Here is a 25,560-nt window from a genome sequence, read left to right as displayed (position 1 = left end):
ATGTCTGTCTGTCTGACCGGATGAAACTTAAAATCTCACAAATCAATATTCAAGAAAATTGCACCCTGCCCCTCCAAAAATGTAAGTTTTACAGGTTTGTGGGGAGGGTACCCTATGAAAACAACACTCCCAGAAAGAAATACACTTCCTCCTCCCATCCCTTCCAAATATTTTAAAATAAAATTAAAGCTAAATATTAGTCATAGAAAAGGGCGGAAATTCCTTTGTTTATTTCTATAATAATGCTCATATAAAAATCAAAGAGCACGTTTCTTAACTGAGTTGTATTATGTTTCTTTAATAAGATACTCATGGAAAGGAATACTTATTATGGAAAACAAATTATAAACGGAAAATATGTTTTCTAACATTATTAAGGATTGTATTCTCAATTTATAATAGTTATTCATCGCTACGTATTATAGACAGCTTTCCAGGGATAGTAAATTAAAAAACATGTAAGAGTAATGCCAGTTTTGTTAGCTCCAAGGGGACGAAGGCATACAGTTTCGAAGCCATACTGAAAAATTTCATCCCCTTTAAAAATATTCATAAAACCAATATAGAGAATATTTACTCTTTGGTTGGGAAAATCGTCACAAAAATATCTGACTTCTTTTCTAATAACATCCATGAAAATCAATATTTTAGAAATTATAATTGAAAATTAGGTTTTATACTAAAAACAAAAATATTTCATTGTAATGACTTTAGATTAAAAAAAAACTTATTTTAATTACCGTTGCTATTTAATTTACCTTTGCATGTAAGCAATAAAAGTATGTTTGTAAGTTCGAATTGGTTAAACTGTCTTTTAGAAGCACAGTTACTCTATAATCAGGTTATACATTTTCTACCGTCAGTATTTCTACCTACAGAGGACTATTACAAAACTGTCAGAAAATTTATAAGGTAAATCTATCTCTATCTCATAATAAACGTATTTTGAGTTAAGTGACTTTAACGAATGAATGTAAAGACAGCAATTGAAGGAATAACTTTGGGTACTTTTATTGAATTTGATTGGTTTCAAACTAATAGTGTAAAAACTTTTCAACCAATAATCATATTTACTAAAGACGTGGTTTTGCTTGTATATCACGACTCAACCCCTATGATCTCAGAATTCGTGGCAGGCAAATGGGAAAATCAATCATATCAGTATTATCTGAAAATTATGTTTTACATTAAAAAACTATCAATAATACAATTAAGATATAATTATACAGTGTGTTTTTTTTATGAGAACTTTTTTGAAAGCAATTTTACCCCACTTATAGTTATCAGAATTTAATGATTAATGGCTTATTTTCTTCGTTTTTTAAGGCAATTAATAGAATAACAAAAAAATATTTCAGTTTTTATTTAAAAAGTACAGTAAAATCTAAAATTCAAAACTTAGGTGTCAACATCTAAAAATGGTTTTAGCGCATTTTTCTTATGCTCAAATAATCAACCTTTTGCAAGAATGGTTGCTAAACACTTCAAAGTTGAGATATAGAGCTAAAAATGTATACATATACTATTAGGGACATGTACTAGAACATATCAAAGTTTGAAGGTCATATCTCAACCAGGGAGGGAGTACTGGCCCCCCAAAGTCGACTACGGAAAATCCATTTTTTAAAGAAAAATGCGCTAAAACCATTTTTATATGTTGACACCTAAGTTTTGAAATTTTGATTTTACTGTACTTTTTAAACAAAAACTGAAATATTTTTTTGTTGTTCTATTAATTGCCTTAAAAAACAAAGAAAATAAGCCATTAATCATTAAATTCTGATAACTATAAGTGGGGTAAAATTGCTTTCAAAAAAGTTCTCATAAAAAAAACAAACTGTATAAACAGACAGCCATACTTACATAAACAACATATAGAGTAGTTTTCCCTCTAAAATCATAAATACTTAGAACTTTTTTATGAACTTTACAAAAGATTATGCGAAAAGGCCTCACGCACAAATTTACACGCACGTATAAATTTATGTATTTTTACACACATACACAAAATTGCATAAAAAACACACCTACAAACACCTGGACGAACAGGCAGACAGGCAAAATGATTTATAGATTAGATTCGTTACTATGGAATATTCAAAATATTAAAAAAATGTATCAAAGATTCTTAATTTTATCTCCTTATAAAAAAAACAAGGGTTACAACAACCATAAAAGCAAAGCTTGACAAAACAGAAGGACACACATACAAACATTAGCCACTCTAGAGTAGCAACGCATTTATTAGAAGTCTCCATATAAATTTATCACAAAATTATTTAAATGCATGATGCTTAATTTGAACACGCTTTCAATTCAAAGACTTGATTATTTAGCCTTTCCTATAACAATTTTCCTAATCATTTTTGTAATCTTTATTGCAAAACAAAAACAAAAAAATATGATTATCATATCATGTAGAAATACAAAAAGTAATAATGTTTGAAGAGTACTTACATAAATTTTGATAATAAATATAGATTTTCTACGCTTTCTAGAGGTTAAGAACGATGCTGTGAGTATTGGTTTAAAAAATATGACGTAACAAAAAAAATTAGCCAATGAGAGTCCACTACGCATGCCGCCATTGGTCAATAACGGCCTCTCATTGGCTAATTTTTTTTGTTACATCATATTTTTTAAACCAATACTCACAGCATCGTTAAGAACTATCTGTTACAGACAGAACGAACATAAATGTATGAAAGCTTCGCTTTTAATACTGTTTTTTTACTTAAGTTAAACATATAATACATACCTATGTACATAGTTTAAAAAAATATATATGACTGCATCCAAAAAAGCGAAGTTTAACATACCAAACAATCAAAAATGAATTTTAAATAAAAATTTTGCATATTCATTTAGAATCAAAAAGTTATAAATCACTATATTTAAAATTGACTTATAGAGTTTCTACACTTCTTATATTATATTAAGAAACAATAAAGGCCTATATTTAATCAAGAATTATACCTACTGGTGAAAAAAACACGCAAGTAGTGTAAAAAAGCTTCGTCTATAAAAAAGGTGTTGGTTACTTGGCTATCTCTATCTTAGGGCTAAAAAAGAGTTTAACATTTTTATGGTATTGGGGGAGGGTTGGGGGCTGGGGGGTGAAAGTAATTATTGACCCCCAGAGGCCTTACTTGCACTTGCAAACTTAAAGATGAAGGATGGGGGTGGGAATAGCCCCTACAGGATTTAAAATGGGTTGCTGGGGGGTGGGGGGGGGGGGGACGCATGGAGAGTTTTAATGTATGATAAGAATAGGGTTTCAAAAGGAGAGAGGGGGGAGTTTATACAAACGATTTAAATACTTTAAAATTAGCAAAAAAAATAATGATTTATTTAAAAAAAATACTTGTTTCCAGTTTAGAAGCTACTTTAAAAATAAATTGTTTTGAAAGTTTATTCGTGCAGTAAGTTACGTAAAATTATTGTATGTTATTTTTTAAAAACAGTGATTCTCCTTACTTTTTGCTGTACATAAACTTTACTGTTATTTTACATGAATATCAATATATTCTTAACTAGCTGATGCGCCCCTAGCATCTGATTATCTGTAACATATACATAGAAGTAATAGAGAAGAGTAAAAAAATAGCCTAAAACCATCCTATGACTTAAATCTAAAAATAAAATATCTTTCTTAAAAATTTCCCGGGATCAATGTGAATCTTCCCTGAAATTGAGAAATCATTTGGTTTAGCGATTAGAGAGATGCTACGATACAGACTAAAAAGCTTTAAATAATAGAGGATATTAAAAAATATTACTTTTGCTAATGAAAAATTTGGCTACATTTTAAAAACAGCGTACTAGGGTCCGAAAAAGACTTCGTGAATGATTTTATAGTTAGTCAAAGTTAGGCCTTTCAAGCCGATAGATCTTGCGAGTGAAAAGCGTGTTTGCGCGTTTCTTATTTAATTTCGTTCGCGCATTTTTTGTGCGCTTGAAATTTTAAAGAAATTTGAGTGAAACATATATTCTATGACTATATATTCTTTTTAGTTTATAGTGATTCCTTATTAAATGGTGAAAATATCTTTTCTTATTATAAATTTGTATTTTTTTGTATAAGTAAAAAATTGTGAGACAGACAGTGACAAAACTTATACGGTAAGAATTTTTAAATTTAAAAATATTTATTATAAAATTTAAAGTGCTATTTTTTGGCTGGCTTTTATTCATAATTTACTGAATTGATTATTATTCATTTTAAGTTTAAAGATTTAAAAATCTAAGAATGTCCTATAACAGTATCCTATATTTTAGAATGTTTGCAACAGATTTATATACTATTTTGCTTAGACTACTAAGTTAATATTCAGCTGATCTAGTTCGATTTAAAGCTTCGCTTTTATGGATGTTGTCCTCCTTGTTTTATTATATCTTACATGAGATCTTAATTTGGTAACCATTTAGAATATTAAACTTAGACATGTTAATTTAAAAATCATGACAACAAAATATATTCTGTCTTTATGTTTAAAACTAAAAAAGGTTAAATGAGTAATTAATTTAGATAATATCTCTACTAAAAACGCATAACAATGTCTTAAAATAGCGGCTACGCCCCTATAGTCCTGTAATGCTTTTGAGGAAGGAAATGGGGAAAGGGAATTTAATTGTAGTGTTTTTGAGTTAAAGAAAACAAATTAGTGATTAACATTCCTTAGACAAATGAAAAGTTGCAAAGGAGAACCATATCGGTTAGGGATATCCTTCACTATAGACAGACAGATAGAAATACTGGCACACAGACAGACATCTTGTTACTTTTATATAAGATTTAGGAGATTGAAGGGTAAGGGGTAATGGATGTACAAAAGTAACAAAATAAGATTTTACTGGTAATTTTTGTCCATGTCATATAAAGATTTAAATCGTAGTAAAACGTTGTAATAAATAATATAAGATTAGAAGGATAAAATGTCATAGTTTTGCTTCTTCCTTTATATTCACAACTGGCGGCTGCTCCTCTAACCTCTTGGGGGTCTGTTCTAGTAGAATTTTTAAAAAATTCTCAAGGCCTTAATCTAAGAAAATAGACTAAAACTAAAAGAGGACCTATGTAAACTTTTCCTAATAGACAACTCTATAGGTTCAGTGGTTGGCAATTTTTTAACGAAACCCCAAGAAAACGTCACTACTTTATAAAACTAGCAGCTGTGCCCCTAGCATCTAGGACATTATTCATCATATATTTGCGATTTTTTCAGACAGTTCTATAGTTGTTGGGGAAAAATTAAATAAATGTCTGAAATATATAATAAATTCCTGCCCCCCCCCTTCCCCTTTTTTTTAAGGGGGATATGATTTTTTATACAATTGAGGTAAAACCGCCGGTCAAGGGGGGGTAAAGGAATGTAGGGGGATGTATCGCCTTCTTCACGCCTCGGGTGGCATTCTCTCTTGATTATGCCTAATTATTACATGAATCTCAACCCAAAGTATGATGTAAATAGAACGATTATAACTTACAAAGTAACTACAATAATTTTGAAAATCAATGCAATGAAAAAATATAAAATCATGTACAATTTACTAAAATTTTATTATTAACATATAAGATCTATTTCTTTACAGAACTAATTTTGCTTATAGAAGAAGCAGTATTCAAGATTGACTTCGACTTAATTGTAGGTCCTCTACCAAAAGTACTGGATCCTGTGTTCTTGTTACTGGCAGGTACAGCATCCCCAGTGGGGCATCCAATACTCCAGTTACCTTCAGAATCCATGTGGTACTGAGCACTAGTCGTATAATCCAGAAATTTGATAGATTTGGACGTGTCTGTCACTTTGTCTGATAAAAACTTTACCAGCCATCCTAAGCTTAGGATTCCAAGTATTCCGCCCAGGATTTGTATAACTTTATCTTGGTCAATATTCTTCCATTCAGGAGTTGGAATTGTGATAGTATCGGGAATCCAATCTGAGATACCTTCAATTATACTTGGCTCTGGCTCTGGTTCATTAATGTAGTCTCCAAGTTGGAAGTACAGCAAAATTAGGGCAGCTATTCCCAAAGCCTAAAGAAAATAGTGTTTAGATACAGTTTTAAAAAAGTAAAAGCAACTAAGACTTTATTTGGAAATTAATTTGTTTTTCAAAACACACACACAATTTAAACTTAAATGAGGAATCATATAAAGAAAATAAAAAGCAAAGATATATTTAGTTCATTTGAGTCAAATTGAATCATATTTTGTTATTGTCACGAAAATCTTTAGTATTCATAAACTGTGTTTTGTATTTTTTACTTTTATTTATTGGGAATGAAAGGAAATGAGATTTAGGAGATAAACCAACGAACGATAAATTACCCTTTCTTCGATTAAAACTATTATCTAAAAAGTTTTAAATAAAGATAACAAATAAGAGAAGGTACTTTTTATAAACTTTTGGCACCAGTATAACTTCCTGCCTCCCTGGATAAAAACATAAATACATATATGCAATCCAAAAAGGTTTACAATCAATTGCTGAAAAGCTGTTTAATTCGTTTAAATTGTAATGAAATATAATTTACCTGTAAAACGATTATATGAATTAAGATGGAACGTTTTTCACACACCATTTTGTTGTTAACTATTGAATTTTAAAAATTCGTTGATTTTTCAAAAAAATATTCACGGATTTTTTTCCAGATTTAATTATTTTTTTTTATAAAATATACATAAGATACTATTTTTTTCATGTTTAAATAAAAATTCTTCATTTTACGTTATGTATTATAAAGGAATTTTTTTTTTAGTCAGAAAAAATGTAAAGATTACTTTCCGGTAAATCTTTAAAACCCTTATTTCACAAAAATAAAGAAAAATAATTTACTTTCTATTCAAATTCTTTTTATTTTAGTTGCCATATCCTTGCTTGGTATTCGCAATAATTTGAGCAAATATTTCTTTTATTTGGTTCATTAAATAATTCTAATGAAACTAAGTCCGTATGCAAAATTATTGTTTTTGCCATTGGACACTTTAATGTTACCCTTAATTCATTTTGTAGAAAAATATTTGTTTGGGTTCCTTAAGTTTAGGTTTGTGCCTTCCCTCAAATTGCCTTTTCGACAATAAAAATCCCTCTCTAATATTTTAAATAAATCTAAAATAATGGGGTGAGGTAGTTTTCTGCCTATGCCTAGCCCTTGCAAGAGGACCTAACCCTGCGAGGCTTATACCTGCGGTGCGTGGCTACCCTGTACAAAATACAATCTTACCTATCCTGACCTAAAGCAAAACCCATGATACTAAGAACTAACTCCACCCTCCAACTTATTTTAAAATGATTTCAATATGAGAGCTGGGAGGCTGGATCAGTGCTCTACTAGGCGCGTTGAAGGAAACTGCCGGTCCATTAAATCATATAAAATTTCACAATATTTTATGTAATTGTATCCAAAATTTTGTGTAAAGTATTTTATCTTAATGAAAATTTTATTACATCATTAGGTTAAAAAGTATCACTTCATTTGATTGTAAATTGGGACAGTGGAAAGTGCCATGTGTGATGTCATATTGTTTGCGGTCTTTTTTCCCACTTCTCCTAGCATCCTTCTCTATTGGACGTATTTTTTTTGACGTCACACATAAAACTTTCCGCTGTCCCTTATAAATTAAATTAATTTCTTAAGTGACTTTCCAAAAAGAAGGATAAAACTTGTCAAGGCTTTATTAATAATAGTGTACTGATAGGTCCAGCTGTTTGCGAGATCTTTCTGGACATACTTACACACATCTTGCTACTTAAAAAGTACGCAACCTGACGCACGTATTTGTAACGGACGGACAAAGAACGAAAAGGTGAAATAAATAAAGAGTTTCTTTAAACATGAGAAAATTCCAATATTATTATAAAGCTATTTTTTTTATTCACTTAGTTGATTATTAGCCAAAAACAAGCCCTACACTAAGACTTAATCTATCTAAAATATTTATTAAGAATTTAAATAGAGATTTTCATCATACAACCTTTTAAAGCTGTTTTTTGAGGTATCGCGTAAACTCTAACGCGCATTTTTTATTATTATGTGCGTGCATAATTGTCCAATACATACAGTGGCATAAAAATCATTTTCTGTGCATAATTTATTTAGATATAAATCTTATGTATATACAATTGTCTAACTCCAACTGTCAATCAGTCAGATAGTTGCGTTACGTAACTAATAATAATTCAGTTTGTAAAGACTTTTTTCTATCTTTTTAGGCATAATTTTTTACACAACAAAATTGATAACTTGATTTTTATAATTTTGTAGATTTCTGTGACCATTAGTCACAATGTGAAACCAAACCAATCAATCAGTTTAAAAGTTTGACTATGTCTATATAAAAAATCTTTTATTTTTCCAATTTAAAACAATCTATTTTAGAATATTTGTTAAGACTTTTGAATAATACTTTTGGTCAATATTAATTGTTTATTTTTAGCCATCTAAATGATAAAATTATCAAGTGTGAAAATCAGAGAAAATTAGAACAATACGCGCGTAAAATTTCATTTAGTGTCCTGACAATAATGTATACTTTTTTAATTATGATTAAAAAATTTAAATTATGATCAGAAAAATTTACCCATATACTAAGTGCACTTATTTGCTGTATATATTTCCTGATGTTACAGTTTTGAAATACTAAAGAAAAAGGACGTTTGTCTGTACGTCGGTCCATTTATTTAAACATTGGAGTATACGATTATTATTGATACTTTTTGTAGGTTCCGGGCTATTTTGAAAGGGTATCAGTTAACACCTCTCAAAGAAATGTGCGAAGAAAGAAAACTATCAATAAACACATACAAAAAATCTTCCTATTACTTGCCAACTTTATTTTGTAAGATTGTAGGAACTCTCTGGTCTGATTGTCTCAAGGAAAAGTTGAATAAACTAGGATTAAAACTTGAATAAAAGCGGAGAGGTAGAATAAGAAGAATAAACTATAAGAACTTTTAATTTTTTTAGCTGATATGTATATTAAGTTGATTTAAAGGTGGTTTAAAGCTCTTAAATTTTTTAAAAATCAGTTGAATTTAAGCCATACTATTTTCACCCCTCTTATCCTCTTCTAAAAATGTTTTTTTTTATTATTGGGGTAATTACCTCCTTCTCATTTCAATCTTATCCTTGGAGTAAAATTTTAAATGATTTAACCCTCCCTTCTCATAAAAGGTTGACCGACCCCTCCCCTCCAAAATAAATTAAGTTTAAATTGCATAAATGTGACACTAAAAGATTCTTTGGTATAGACGGCTATAGAGTTACGGCGCTTCTGTAAAAAATGGCCATTAGACTAACGCATAATTTTATTTATACCAATAAGACTTGATTATGTTTTATTGCATAACTTAAAAAACAAGGGTTACATACAGAGAGTGGTTGGTGTTGATCATTATAGAGTTGCGACGCCACTGTAAAAAGACCACCATACTGAACACTAAACGCATGATTTTGTTGATACAGCATGACCATCGTAAAAAATCTATGGTGTGCTCAAAAAATTACAAATAGCCTGAAACCTGACTGAAATTCAAATTGTGATTTAGTAGGGTCTATACCTTCAGTGTCCTAACCTAGTAGGGCTACCCTGTAGCCAATATAACCCCAATTAATTTAAAATACTAACACACAAAAAACTTTACCTTCCCCCTTATTTCAATTTATTTATAAATTAGAGGGGGAAATGGTTTAAAGCTCGACTAAGCACTTCAAGGTAACTGCCTAAAAAATTACTTAATTGTGAAAACACCTAGTATTGCATTATTATAATGCATGACCAAGACATAAAGAAATCAAAATCAGCCATGGATCTTTAGATAGGATAATGGTGGATATTTTAAACCATTGTTGATAAGTTACCAATTAGTAGCGTCTCAGCATTTTGTTTAAAATCCTGGGAATTTTTTGAGGGTAGAGGGAGAAAAAAAGTAGATTTTCCATTTTTATGGAAGCTTAGAATTGTTTGTGTAGGTGGAAACAATTTATCTATTAAAAAAGATAGTTTTAAAATTAAAAAAAATCAAGTAAATGACTAATAATTACAAATGGAAGATTGAACATAATTACAGAAATACTTTGAAAAAATATTCATGATTTACACTTTACTTCCGGAAAAAGTAATTTGTTTACCCTAAGGGAATGAAATCTTTTTCAAGAATTGGCCTCAAATATTAATTTTATTTAGTTTACAGTTTAATTAACATAGGAGGGGATTTGTAAATATGATTTAATAAAATATTGAGTGTAAAACTATGATTGTTTGATATTTAATTCATAATGATTTTAAAAATCTATTAATATAAACATAAATATATCTATGGTATTATAGACAGTTTTTCGCGGTCAGGGTAGCTTCTCATAAGTCCCGGGAAGGTTTATAACTATTTTCTTGGGGGGAGGGGGGGACACCCCCAACCCCCAAAAAAATGAAAAATTCCCCCCCCAAAAAATTTTTTTTTTTTCGTTTTTTAACTAAAATTAAAAATTATGGGGGGGGGGACACCCCCCCCAAAAAAAAAAATTCAACCCCTAAAATATTTTTTAAATTTTTCTTTTAAAATCTAAAATATGAAATTGGGTTATCAAATTCGACTCCCCCCTCCTCAAGTGCCCCTAGAGGCCTCTAGGGGCGTAGCCGCTAGTATATATATAAATTATTAAATACTTTTGATGTTGGCCCCTAGTGGACTGAGGGCCCTGGCAATTAAAAAAAAAAGTATTAACTCTTTTTTTACTTGGTTAATGATAAAATATTTTTTTTTCATTGGATTAAAATCGGTTTTAATCCAATATAAATAAATCTGAATCGGAGCTATTTAAGTAACACAATCTAAATTCATGTTATTGTTTTATTTTTAGGTAAGTATATGATTGTAATGATTTTCCCTATTAAAATAATTTTAGGGGAGTATCAAGAAGATTTGTAAAAGCTGACAGACAAAGTAGGTTTTAAAATAGATGCGATTGCGCATATACCAAGGGAATCTTGATAGAAAATTTCAGAGGCTTATCTTACATTTTCCAAGAGACAAACTTAATACTTATACTAAATAGGAATCTCAAAATATTTTCTTTTCTTTAATAAAAGCTAAGTAAATAAAATACCAATAACAGCTTTATGAAGCTAAAGCTTTGCTTATATGTCATATCACATTATTTCCAGTATATCTTCGAATCCGATTTATATCCGCTGGATTAGAACCGGTTCTTAGCCATACTGAAAAATCATGTATAATATCGTATTACAGACAATTTTCTACGAATTTCAAAATAAAAAATCATAAATTTAATATCTACCATTTTTGTTAGCCAGGGCCTTTGGTCTCTTCGGGGCTTACAAAACTGGTTTTATCTTATTATTTTTCACCGATATCTGCGAAAAGTTGTCTATAAAATGATGAGATAAATAGGTAACTATTTGAGGCCAAAAATTTATTATTCTTTAAGCTTTTTTGCTATTTTACAGTACAAAAAAATATTATGATATATTTTATGTTATTTTATAATTTAAACACAATACATGTTTATCATGTATCTCACATAAAAAACAAGGAAGAAAATCAACAAAGAAGTAAAAATTTAATAAATGTTTGATATCACTTAAATGTTAACAAAGATATGTTGTATATTTATTGTTAGATTCATTAGGAGGTATGATACTTTTGATACTCAATTACGTATATGTTGCGCCTAATTGTCTAAGAAATCATAATTAGAATTTTAGAAAATTCTTAAAAGTTGAATTTAATTGTAAAGAAACAGAATATTTGTATACTTTTAATTTTGCATAATATTGTAACAGGAATCTTCATGTGAGGTATAAAAAGGAGGATTTTTTAATGTCTTTCTTATCTGTTCTTTACAAACAAAATAAACCCTTCAGTAAATAGATATTATTGGATCAAAAGTTTGGACACTGCCAGTTTGAATTAACCAATCAAAATTCATTAAACGTACCTAAATTTTTTTTTAAACGAATGAGATATCATGGGCACAGAATTTAGTGCACAAGAATAACCAAATTTAGTATATTAGGTGAAGTTATATAGAACAAATTTAACGTGTTAAAACATAACTATATATTGCAATTATGTTATATCTGCGTATATTTAATTCATATTATGTTATTTATAGCAACTTACAAAAGGGGTTAAATGGCAAATATATAAGTTGTTAATACAAAACTACTAAATTTCTATTATACAACACTTTTTTGTAGACTAATTTGCTTCAGGGGTGTAAAGGGATAAGACAATGGCCGATAAATTAATATACATCCCAATTTATGATACACAAATTGCCCCTTCTGTATGTAATAATTATAAGTTGAAACGTTTAGACACTCAACCTAATAATACAACCAATCAAAATTAAACAAAAGTCCCAAAAGTTGTTAAGCGATCAATTAAGAAAAAGTTAGTTTAAAACTTTTGGGACTAGTGCAATAATCAGTAAAAATAGTTTACACCCTGCATTTGTAAATAAGTTTACCCTTATACAAAGCACTTAAAAACAGACAAACACAAAACAATAAAAACACTTCATGCTACTTTATAAATTAGCTTTAATGTATTCACATAAAATTAGTTGTTGTTAGATTGTGTATAGAGATAGTATGCCTTGCTGAGTATAGCAATAGGGTGTGTGATTAGTTCAGCAAAATCTAATAAGCGAAGCAATAAAAAGAAACAATATTTAAGGTTATGATTATCTGTATAATATAAAACTGTAAGTAAGTAGGTTTAAATATAAAAATATATAAGGATTGGATAGGTTATTTCGACTATTTAGCTTTATAAATAGCTTTTGGTGGTTTTAGGCTATTTTATTAGTCGCTAATATCTTGGAGCGAAGCAACGTCTGCAACCGCTATAATGTAAAAATCACTAAAAAATTTATTTTAGTTAGAGTAAATATGCTACGCTGCATGTTGGTTTATTAATTCTTAAAAGTTTCTAATGCTGTTTATTCCGTCAGAATTTTCAACTTGTTTTTAAATATTTTATATCAAAGTACTAATATTGATTTTATATTTTTATTTGGGAGTGTATCATTAGTTCTGCAACATTCATGGGAGGGATTGAACAATAGACTTTTTTTTTTCTTCATTTCCTGGCTTAAAACTTTGAGCACTTTATAAAATCTTAATTTGATGGTTTACACTAGATGTGTCTAAACTATTCAACAAATAATTTTAATCTGCAAAAGGGGTAATTCAGTTTATTATCCTTAGGGCGTACATCAATTCAACATTGATTTTCTTATCCCTTAAAATTCCTGAAATATGGGCAGATTTGGGACTGTTATTAGAGGTTTCTTTGCTCTTAATTTTTTTTTGTTATAATGAACCCACTCTTTGGCAATTTGGTGTAGGTAACACATCTAACAATCTTGCATAGTGTTCCTTCAAAACGGATTAAATAAAAATAAAATCTCAAATTTACGATAACATAATAAATAAGGAATAGAAAACTGCTAGTTTATAATAATAAATGAAGCTTACATAAAATAACAGAAGCTATTATATACGAATTAGAAAACATGTTTATATTTTTTTTTATTTTTAGTAATTTTGTAGGATTATCAGGTTTGGATAAGGTAACACATAAACCAATCTAACAAGCTATGTAAGACTAGAAATAAATTTAAAAAGCCTAGATAAACAATGTAATCGTTGGGCCAATAGAAACACTGTGAAGGAGCAATCTGACAACATTAAAAGTTATAAAGTGTACAGAAAAGGCAGTTTTTTTATTCAGATAATAAGTGAGCTATGAAAAGATTTTTTTGCGTAAAAACTTTGCTTGGGAAAATTCCTTTGTTTAAAAAGTTAATTAAATACATACACAAATTTTATAAACTCCTTTTGTAGTACAGATTATTCGACCATCTAGTGTAATAGATTTATTAGGATAGGCCTAATGTTTTTACCTTTCAACTAAACTATTTACGTAATCGATTAATTAGCACATCTACTCTAAGAAAGGGATCATAAAATAGCCTAAAACCAGCTCAAGATCTATAGGAATATTCTCTAAAATAACAGATAAATACAAAATCTTACTATTATTGTATATGATAGAATGCAATTAAAAAAATATTGCTTAGCTATTTTAAATTATAGTTATTTTGTATTCCAACTCGTTTGAAATATAAAGACCTCATATACTGTTCCACATTGTTAGAGTTTAATGGGTTAGATAGAACAATATTTATGAGAAATGTTCCTCCTTATATCTATCTATCCACCTATTTCCATTCCATTTCATTATTTGTTTATTGAAATACATCTCCTTTTAAATTTTCTATTATTGCTGCGCCCCTTACATCTAGGTGTTATGTAGTAAAAAGGGGAGGAAGGAAGAAGAAAATAGCATAAAACCAACTCTATTACAAACAAAGTAGCCTAAAACAAACCCAGGGACTTTAATCAAGCATCCTTAAAAACCTTAAAACTCTACATAATAGAATTGATTAATACTAAATCAGCAATACTATTCAAATGTGTTTTTTAGTAATTTATTGAAAGATCTGCTTAAAAATGCCTTAATATATTTGCTAACTAAAAAGTTTTCAACCGGATATATTACAATTTTCTCAAGTAGAAATGGTAAATTTTTGAGGACACCCACAAGAATCTAAAGGGATAAGACAATGGCCAATAGATTGATGTACATCCCCACCAATGATGATGCAGCAATTACCCCTTCAGTAGATTACAATTCGTGGTTGAAACGTTTGGACACTCAAATAAATGAACCAACCAATCAAAATTCTCCAAGGTTGTTAAGCCAACGAAAAAGAACATTATTAAAAGTGACTAGTGTAATAAACAGCCCAATTTTCACTCCCCTCTCTAAGACACCCCCCAGGGGCCACATCTTCCATGATTATAACTGTTTACAATTTTTTTTATACATCATTCTTCTCATAAATAGTAAGACTATCCATCAATTTTGAATAATAATTTATGTTAAGTATGTAAATTTTTATAAGTTTTAGGGATAAGTCAATTTCATATAATTGTGCAGTGTATACAAATATGAGACTTTTGTGCATTTTTCATATAAACTAGCAGCTACGCACCTAGCACCAAGGCGCCCTTTATTAAAAAGGATAGGTATGGACAGAAAATAACATAAAACCATCCTGGCTTTTGTCAAACTTCACTAAAATCGAGAACTCGGTTCGGTTAATGAGATCTTGAGCTGCAGTCAAAAAAACCTTACTTCTTCATATAATAAGGTAGCTCTTTATGAAAAGCTAGCGGCTGTGCCCCTAGCATCTAGGGGCTCTGTATTTGAAGGGATAAGAAAAAGTAAAAAAATCCTAAATCATACCCATACTTATCAATAAAAAAATAGCCTTAAATTATCACAAGACCAATGGAAAGCTTCGCTGTAAAGGATAATCACATCGGTTCAGCGGTTAGCGAGATCCTTCGATACAGACAAAAAAAAGCTTACTACTTTATATAGTAGGTTATTGAAATGGGGTTGGCTAGTTAAACTCCATTCTGCAAAATAGCTTCAAACCTGCTTTAATTAATGATAAAATATTTAGTTTAATATATATGTAAAAGGATATTACATCATTCAATAATATTTCAAATATTTCAAATAAAAAATATTACATCTTTATGAAAACACCTCTGTGATGTATATTATGTAAAAAAGCTAAATGCCCTAAAAAGGCTTGTTTTCAAATAACAAAACAAGCAAAAAATTACATACTAAATATTCAGGAACTGTTTTTAAATAGATGAGTATAAGACAAGGATGACAACATCATTGGAAGCATAATCTATCAAATTTTAAAAACTGATAAAGTGACAGCACTTCTACCTTTTAGATACCGCCTATCTGGTAACTATTTCAGAGTGGCTTCGCTTTCTATGTCATACAAGTCCTCGATTAATGCTTAAATTAATAGGATGATACTAGCTGTCCTAATTCTAGTATCATAGTAAACTTCAACTTACATAAATTATGTTATTTTAACGAGGACATTTTTATTACGTTTAGTCAGCAAAAACAAAAAAATGGTATTCTAGTCAACCGCAATAGACAAGGTGGACAAATGTCTACAAAAACAAACGAAAGAAGTTTAATTTCTAGTTACCTAACCCTAGTCCCCTTTCGCCACACCAAATATTCCAATTTTGGCATTTAGTTTAGTTTAGCATTAATAATATGAGGTAGGGTTCTAGGGACATTAATTTTATATGTGTATCTATCCTTATACTAAAGTAACAGGATGTCTATGTGTTTGTACCGAAGGATCTCGCTAACCGCTGAACCGATCGGGTTTTCCTTAACAGGGTAGCTTCTCATAGGTCCCGGGAAGGTTTATAACTATTTTCTTGGGGGGTGGGACACCCCTAACCCCCCCCCCCAAAAAAAAAAAAAATGAAAAATCTCTCCCCCCCAAAAAAACAAAATTATATTTTTACATTTTTAACTAAAATTAAAAATTAGGGGTGGCACACCCCCTCCCCCCCCCCAAATTTTTTTTTCTTTTAAAATCTAAAATAAGAAATTGGGTTATCAAATTCCACTCTCCCCTCCTCAAGTGCCCCTAGAGGCCTTTAGGGGCGTAGCCGCTGGTATATATTAAAAGTAATAGAATGACCAGGTTTGTCTGTACAGAAGAATCTTGCAAGGTAGTGGACCGATGTGGATCTTCTTTCTAATGAAGTTTTTCATATGTCATGGAAAGGTTAATAACTATTTTGGGGGAGGGTATCAAAAGAAATTCAAGAAAAATTGCCCTTATAAAAAACCTACAACCCCAACCAAAAAAAAAAATAGTTTTTTGGTTATGTTATTTACATTTGGATGTTGTTATGCTATTTTCTGTCCCTTACAAGTTACAATTACAAAGCCCCTTAATGGTAGTGGCATAGCCACTAAACTAATAGTAATACATGAAGAATCCTAGTATTTCCAATTACTTATTACGGGCGTTGTTATATCATAAGCCCAAACAGCTATTTTATATGATTTTAATAGCATTAAACGACTCTTCAGAAACCGCGGTTTGGTCTGAATTCAATTCAATAATGTTAAAATAGGTGTTCGATAGAAACCGTTAAGATTTCATATGATTTTTTGATATTTTGTTTATCTCCTACAGACATCACTCCCTTTGATTGCATTTACATTATCTTTAAGACTTTACTTACTATGTATAAAAAAGTTGCATATGAGAATATTTCCTTAGTTTTGATTACTGCTAAAACATATCACCTAACATAGATAGAAAAACGTCTTGCTATTTTATTGTTTTTGCTGTTTTACAAAAAGACTGTTTAGAATGCGGTTAAATATACAACATGGTATGACATAGGTATGAGTACAGTGCATACCACTTAGTTTATGGATAGATAGATAGATAGATAGATAGATAGATAGATAGATAGATAGATAGATAGATAGATAGATAGATAGATAGATAGATAGATAGATAGATAGATAGATAGATAGATAGATAGATAAATAGATAGAAAGATAGATAGATAGATAGATAGATAGATAGATAGATAGATAGATAGATAGATAAATAGATAGATAGATAGATAGATAGATAGATAGATAGATAGATAGATAGATAGATAGATAGATAGATAGATAGATAGATAGATAGATAGATTGATAGATAGATAGATAGATAGATAGATATATATATAGATAGATAGATAGATAGATAGATAGATAGATAGATAGATAGATAGATATATAGATAGATATATAGATAGATAGATAGATATATAGATAGATAGATAGATAGATAGATAGATATATAGATATATAGATAGATAGATAGATAGATAGATAGATAGATATATAGATATATAGATAGATAGATAGATAGATAGATAGATAGATAGATAGAAATAGATTGCTCATTCAATGGGCCAATTTCAAAATATTTAGGGCATGTCATTGTTTCACTAAATGTCCATATTAGTGGATAGATTTATTTTTGTTTTAAATTATAAAGTTTATTAAAGTTAATAAAGTATTAAGAATGAATGTGATTTTATCCCAATGTCCCCTCTCTCCGTTTATTTTAACCCCATTATCTAGTGATTTTACTAATATGTGTGTCATTTTTTTTACCGTGTCTGTATTATGAGTGTATTAAGACCCTTGTTAAAGGGCTGGAAAGGGTTTGACACCTGTGTGTCTAACCCTAAAAATTTTGCACCTCTACATCTCCCTTTCTGCACACCCCTTTGATTGAAATTATGCTTAATCATAAAAATATAATTTTTTACTAGAACTCTTCTTCCCACAATGACATACAATGACCAATTCAAGAAAATTGTCACAAAATTACATGGTATTTTTCTAATGTAACTAAGATTTTTTAATGATCTAACAGCCATATTAGTAACTGTATGTATTTGAAGGTCAAATTTATTCTTGTAAATATAGAAACAATTCAGGTAAGCTTGATAATGGATGGTTTTTAAGTTATTTTATTATGGAATTTTAGATAAGATTCAACCTGATTAAAAAATATTAGTTACTCCATCTAAACAGTATTTGATTCTTAGAATCTATTACAAATTAGCCTTAGTTGCTAGAAATTGACAAATGGCTAAAAAAATTTACTGTTTCCTAAAAATATTATATCTTAGAAAAAGTGTAAAAAATCAGCTTGAGGTTTTTAATTAACTTATTGTTATGTAGTTGTTCTTACAAGAAAGCTAAGAAAATATTAAAAAAATATATTATAATACATTTAAATTTGTTTGATGAATTAATTTTAAGAAATCCATCTATACACAATCATTTTATACATTTTTTGCATGATAAAAACTTACATAAATGCCTGCCCTGGATCCATAAGTGTGCGTAAGGGGGTGTCTACCTACACCAACATTAGAGGCCAAACTTTCCTTCTTTTTCCCATCCGTAATGTTTACACCCCGTTGACAAAACCCTGTGCACGCCACTGCCATGAGCCTTATTATGATTACCCCAAATAAATCTTACCTTTTTGTAATTTGAAATAAAACTCTTACCAGGGAAATAGGGACTGTAAATTGCACTGGTACCCAAAGTTTTATAAAAAAATATCCTTTTTATAAGCCCAAAATTTTGGGTACTTTAATCAATTTTTATTGATTTGTTTTAGCCTAGTAGTGTACAACTTTTTAACCAACAACCTTAATCTACAGAAGAGGTAATTTTGTAATTCATCATAGGGATTGTAAATCAATTCATCGTCCATTGTCTTATCCCTAAGATTCATACACTATTACACAATTGGAATGATCCACGGTTAATTAGCAAAAGAAAATTAACTTGACTCACAAAGTTTCTTGTAATAGATGTGTAACAGTATATAACAGTCTTTCAAGCTGAATTTTTATTGTAATATTTCATGATATATAAGATCTTAGAAACCGCTGTTATTTCACATAGCAGGATTGACCAATTTTATTGTATTAATATTTTGTAATAATGACTAATTTTGATAATGACAAACATGTACAATACAAAATATTATTGTTTTGTCCTTATTTTGAAAATATATTTCAGATATATGATTTGTGTGTTTTTTGTCTGTTTATATCAAAAGATCTTGCCAACTGCTGGACTGATTAGATTCTTCTTTTAAAGAAATGTTATTGTATTTGTTGGCTAAAATTTTTGGGTACTTTTATTGAATTTTAATTGCTTGGTTCCACTTGTGACCAAATGTTTCAACCAATAATTTAATCTACATTAGGGGTAAATTTGTTAATGATCATTTAGGCTGGATATAAATTTGTCACCCATTGTATTATCCCTATTTCCCTTCCTAAGATCCTTATATGCATCCTAAAGCTGCATATTTATATTATATTTGTATGTTCCATTTGTATTTGAAGAGGTATCATACAAAATTGTAAAAAAAAACTGTCATATCAATTAGCGAATTGTAGTTAAAGTATCCTAAAATCCTAATTTCCGAAATTTTCAGAGAGTTTAGGTTTTGTTTAGAAAAATTAAAAGGTTGTGTAAAATAACGAAAATACTTAGAAATAGATCTGTTTATAAAGTTTTTGCAAATAATGCAAACCATATGATTATCTAATTTAGAAGTGAAGATAATAAAATGAAACACAAGTTGCATAATATTAGTTTAATTGTAGGAACATTACATTGCATTTGTGTATATCATATCAGAACAATGTGAGTTTAAATATTTAGGAATGGGTTTCATATAACAAAATATAAACTAAACAATTGCGCCTAATATTAAAGTTTTAAAACTAGTTTATGTGACCAATAGGAATGCAAGGTAGAAATTTAAACCAATAAGAAAGGAGAATATATGTGATCAAATAGAGAACACGTTGAAATTTAAACCAATGAAAGTCCAAGTTTAAAATTTGAACCAATAATAAGAAAAAATAATTGACCAATCGAGGAGCGAGTTTAGAATATAAGCCAATAGGAGATCTAAACCAATAGCAAATAAGAATAGGAGTTTTAACCCTTTACAGTCGGGCCCCTTGCCGCACCTTAATCGGTCGGGGGGGGGGGGGGCGTTCAACGCCCCCCCTAATTATCTTAGTTCCTATTAGAGCTAGAGGGCTAAATTTTTCTGTGCAAGTCCCCTGTTTGTTGATGAATTTCCGACCTTTTATAAGTCTAAGTCATTTTTCGCTTCCTTCACCCTTTTATTTAACAACCTTTGTTTTTAGGTCTTTTTTTATTTAAAAATTTCAAACGGCTGTAATTTTCTTATTTTTGAAGCTAGAAGAAAATTTTTTTTTCCAGAAAATGTTTATTTTTATGTAAATTTTACATTAGAAATATCAAAATATAAATTTCAGCGGCCGCAGCTTTACTTGGCAGCTGCCAGCCGCCGCAGTCGGCGGTCGGCGGGAAAACGGCGGCGGATCTTCATGAAATTTTAATACGTTATGTAGACATTTAAGAAAAGCTTAAGTTTAAAATTTGAAGTCTCTAAGTCAAAAATTGCGGCCACAGGAACCTTTTAAAGATTTCTGGAGACCTGGAGGATCAGGACCTGCAGGATCATACCTGGAACCTGAAAGTGACTTGAACACCTGTATTTCATATAAGGATGTACTACTAGAGGATTTTTTTGTATTTTGGTATGATAAAATGCTTTGTTTTAGTCAAAAAAATATTTTTGCTCTTTACCTGGATGACCCTGCCAGGTTTGCTGGCATCCTGTGCCCGCCAGGATGGAGATATTCAAAAAATTCCAACTCTCAGTTATGTGTCATACCCATACTTAAAAAGTCAAGCAATTTGGGCTCTTTATCTTTCACACACAGAAAATAAGATAGAAAAAACCGGATGGGGGGGCGTTCAACGCCCCCCCCCCCGACCGTTAAGGGTTAATATTATATTCAATATGAAAATGAAAAAAAAAATACATGTAGAAGGACAGAAAGACAGTCTCTTACAAAGTATCTTCGCTACTAAAAATAGACTTGCTGAAATATTCCACTACTTTATCTTTAATCCATTCACGTTTATGTATGAGTAAGAAAAAGAACAAGGACATATAAGTCCATGATAATTTCGCACAAGACAACTCCTCTTTTAAATAAGGTACTAAGAAAGTTTAAACCGCCGTTTTAAATATGTTTCTGTTAAGCATTTTTATACCAAACTTAGAGTCAGTGATTCAAACCTTTATAAAAACATGTTATGACAGTAAAAATGTATATTGTACAATGTACATACATATATGTGTGTGAATATGTCAGGGATGAATGGATGGGACAATTGGTCTAAAAATCATCATTCTGGTTGGCCTGGGAACTAGAACTTAAGAAATCAAAACAATATTTTTTTTAAATTTGAGCTGTTCGTCGTCGACTTACCTATCCTTGCATCCCAGCATATCATAACACTAAGTTCAGTCATAAATATTGCAGTTTCAACATGAGAGGAGGATTCACTCAAGGTAAAAAAATTAGCAGAGCTGGATCTTTAAATCATTTTAGTGGTGAGCCAGATCGGGGTGAGCCGAATTTCAGCTAATCACAGCGCGGCATTTCATAAAATGCTGTGCTCTCATTGGTGGAAAGTTGGCTCACCCCGATCTGGCTCACCACTAAAATGATTTAAAGATCCAGCCCAGGAAAACATATCTAAATAAGATAAAGAAAATTTTATTGAAGAAAAACTATTTTACCCACATTTTTATCACTAATTAATACATGAAAGTATTTTCTTAGTAGAAACAATTACAGTAGGCATTTAAGCAAGACAAGAAAACATTTTTTAAAAATTTAATAATTATTTTGATTGGTTGAAAAGTTTGAGGCAAAATAGTTTTTAGAAATAAGTTATAAGACAATGAATAAGAGCATTATAAGATCCTTTTTTAACCGTTTTTAACCTAACAGAAGCGGGATTCTCCTTTGATTTCAAGTGTTAATCTAGATAACCCAAGGTCAACATCCGCTTTTAATGGAATGCAATACTCTAACGCCCACTGGTGGATATTGGATGATAGGTTAAGTAAAATCCAACAGACAACTAACCCTTTGATTGCACGGCCTTTGTCTGAGAAGTCCCAACTGTGCATGGTAATAAGGTGCATCTGTTTATTGGCCAACGTATTCCCCCTATTCTAAACTATTTATGTCGTGCACCTGGCATTTCAGCAGTAGAAACCACGCAGTGTCGGGCAGAGATTCAAATATCACCTCCCTGACGACGAGTGGATGCGCTTCGTGTTGAGCCACGGTTGTGGCTTTTTAACCGTTTAGTGCATGTCCAAAGAAGTAGTGCAAAGCTCAAAAAATCTTTTTTGTTTTATGCCTATTTGATTCTGAAGTAGCGTAACTACTCTTATTTTTCCTTTGTAGTCCGTTTGACTCATCAATTTAAATGAAATTAAGCATACATTTAACGTCACACATGAAGTGTTAACTAGCAGCTTCTGTATTCTATGGGGTAGGGATCGAAGAACAGAAAATAGCTTAAACCCATCCTTATTCCTACATATTAGAATAAAATAGCCTAAAACCATCTCGGAACATATGTAAAGCTCTTCTAAACGGAGAACTCAATCATATTAGTAGTTATTTAAATATTAAGCTAAAAACAAAGAAATCTTACTACTTTATATTATAACTAGCGGCTACGCCCCCTAGAGGCCTCTAGGGGCACTTGAGGAGGGGAGAGTCGAATTTGATAACCCAATTTCTTATTTTAGATTTAAAAAGAAAAAAGAAAAAAATTAATTTTTTTGGGGGGGCGAAATTTTTTTTTAAATTTTAGTTTAAAAAAATAAAAAATAAATTATTTTTTTTGGGGAGGGGGGTGATTTTTCATTTTTTTTGGGGGGGGGTGTCCCACCCTCCAAGAAAATAGTTATAAACCTTCCCGGGACTTATGAGAAGCTACCCTGTTAAGGAGAACCCGAGCGGTTCAGCAGTTAGCGAAATCCTTCGGTACAAACAAACACACAAACACACAGACACACAAACATCCTGTTATTATAATTATTATAAATATAAACACAGTTTATTTCTTTAACCCTTACAGCTCGGGCCCCAATTCCCACCTTAATAGATCGGGGGGGGGGGGGGCTCCAAGAGCCCCCCCCTCTATCTCGGCTCCTGTTACAGATAAAGACGTAAAATTTTTTTCTGGTGGTTCATGTGTATTTTTAGAGAAAATTACTTTTTCTAGTCATAGCAGCCAGGCCGCTCCTTAGCCGCTTTTTAGCGGCCAGCCGCTAAATTTTAAAACAGCTGTAGAGCGGCCAATTTTGCAGCTAGGATGACCAAATGTTAGGACGAACTTTTATTTTTTATAACAAAAAAATTACTTTTTCTGATCATCGCCAAAAAACGGCAAATAACGGAAACCGCCATTTTCGGCGGTTACGGCGGTAAAACGGCGGTTGGCGGCGCCGATTAATATTTTTATCTGTTTAATGTTGCTCAAGGATTTACCAAAAAAATTTATAGGACTCTAGCTGTAATAGAAGCCACGATATTCATGATATATGTCTGTAGTAAAAGCCGGACAAAAATCGGTCATAAAGTCGGTCAGGGAGCGGTCAAACGGTCATAACACATTTTTTCTCAAAAGGTCATTGATATCTAAGAATTCACCAAAAAAATTTTAGGTTTCTCCTTATACACAAAAGTCATAATGTAGAAATTCAGATTTTTTAAGAATTTTTTTCTAATTTTGGTGCTACCCAACCGACTTTGACCGGACACCACGACCGACACAGACCAGATATCCTAATAAAATCAACTCTTGCCGACGTATAATTACTAAACTTAAAAAGTCATGAAGTCACAGCACTTCATCTTACCTACAAAAAAAATGAGATTGAAAAAACTAGAGGGGGGGGCTCTTGGAGCCCCCCCCCCCCCCCCCCGATCTGTAAGGGTTAACATTTTTATTGATGGAATACAATTGTTTCACTATTAAAATAGATCATCAGTTCCAATTAAGATGTATCAAACAAGAGTTAAAAAAAGGATATTTATTGTATTAGCTTTAATTCTGTTTTTTCTTTATATTTTTTGATAAAAATCGTGTAGTAGATGTGCTACTTATGAAACATCATTTTTTCTTCATTTTTTTGTGCTTCTTTGAACAGTTATTGTTCTTATTTCTACGAATGAAGTTCATGTGAGAATTTATATTTTATTGCCCAACATTGGTCATAAATTTTTCGTCCATTTAAAAAGTATATGTTTTATACCTCTCTGCTATTTTAAAGAAGTTTTAATATTAAAATAAATTAAATGGGATTTGCTTAGACCCAAAAATTTTGAGAACAAAATGTATAGAAAGCCAGTGCAGAATTGGTCATCTGAATTTGTATTTCAAAGAAGTATATTATTGCTTGCCATGATTTAACAAGAGATTCAACTCAGGTAGGGAGGAGACATTGGGCTGTTTATTACACTAGTTCCCAAAGTTTTATAATAACATTTTCTGATTCGATGGCTTCATAACTTTGGGAACTTTCATCGAATTTTGATTGGTTGTTGTATTCAGTTGAGTGTCACAAAACTACGAATTGTTATCTACAGAAGGGATAACTTTGTGTATCATCATTAAGGATGTACATCAATTTCTCGGCCATTGTCTTAACCCTTTAGATCGCTGGATACAACTAAATGGTTCCTACATATATTTTTTATTCCATTTCTTACGTGTCAAATATTGCCCTTGGTAGCTTCTATTTTTAGGAGATTTATGTATTATTTAACAAGAGTTCTTTCAGTAAATTTTATACAATAATTAGATATGGAAACATCAAGTAGCAAAGCATCATAATTTCAATAATTTAAATCTCGAAGTTTTATTAGTTTTATAGACAGCTTTCCGTGGATAGTAAAAATAAATAAATAAATGCTGGAAAAGAGTTTGCTAAAATTACAACAATATGAGTCATTAAGTATTCATTAGTCAGAAGAATCTTTTTCTTGTGCCATAGGCACCCCTAAATTTTTTACCCCCCCCCCGCTCCCCCAAATAAAAAAGCTTGGACATCCTTGCGTCTGTTAGCAGAGAAAAATATACTTTCTTCAGACTA

At 30.6% G+C, this 25,560-nt stretch overlaps 2 protein-coding genes across 2 annotated transcripts in view; one reads left to right on the top strand and one right to left on the bottom strand.

Annotated features, from left to right (window-relative positions):
- LOC145306408 (uncharacterized) overlaps positions 1–25,560 on the top strand; it is a 458,128-nt gene that overhangs the window by 305,801 nt on the left and 126,767 nt on the right. The window lies entirely within an intron of this gene.
- LOC145305482 (uncharacterized) lies at positions 5,542–6,669 on the bottom strand. Its single transcript, XM_080147100.1, has 2 exons — positions 6,538–6,669; positions 5,542–6,037 (listed from the first exon to the last, which is right to left on the bottom strand). The coding sequence occupies exons 1-2, from the start codon at positions 6,583–6,585 to the stop codon at positions 5,579–5,581; spliced, it is 507 nt and encodes a 168-aa protein (XP_080003226.1). The 5' UTR covers positions 6,586–6,669; the 3' UTR covers positions 5,542–5,578.

The sequence above is a fragment of the Acartia tonsa genome, chromosome 14, assembly GCF_053477335.1.
Source record: "Acartia tonsa isolate MP-2025a chromosome 14, ASM5347733v1, whole genome shotgun sequence".
NCBI classification, from domain to species: domain Eukaryota; kingdom Metazoa; phylum Arthropoda; class Copepoda; order Calanoida; family Acartiidae; genus Acartia; species Acartia tonsa.
This window is presented reverse-complemented; position numbering and strand designations above follow the sequence as displayed.

Bases quoted from the DNA above. Each gene is read 5' to 3' on its own strand.
- LOC145305482 (XM_080147100.1), bottom strand. From the start codon at position 6,585: ATGGTGTGTGAAAAACGTTCCATCTTAATTCATATAATCGTTTTACAG. The intron at 6,038-6,537 runs GTAAATTATATT...TATTTTCTTTAG, and splicing joins TTCATATAATCGTTTTACAG to GCTTTGGGAATAGCTGCCCT.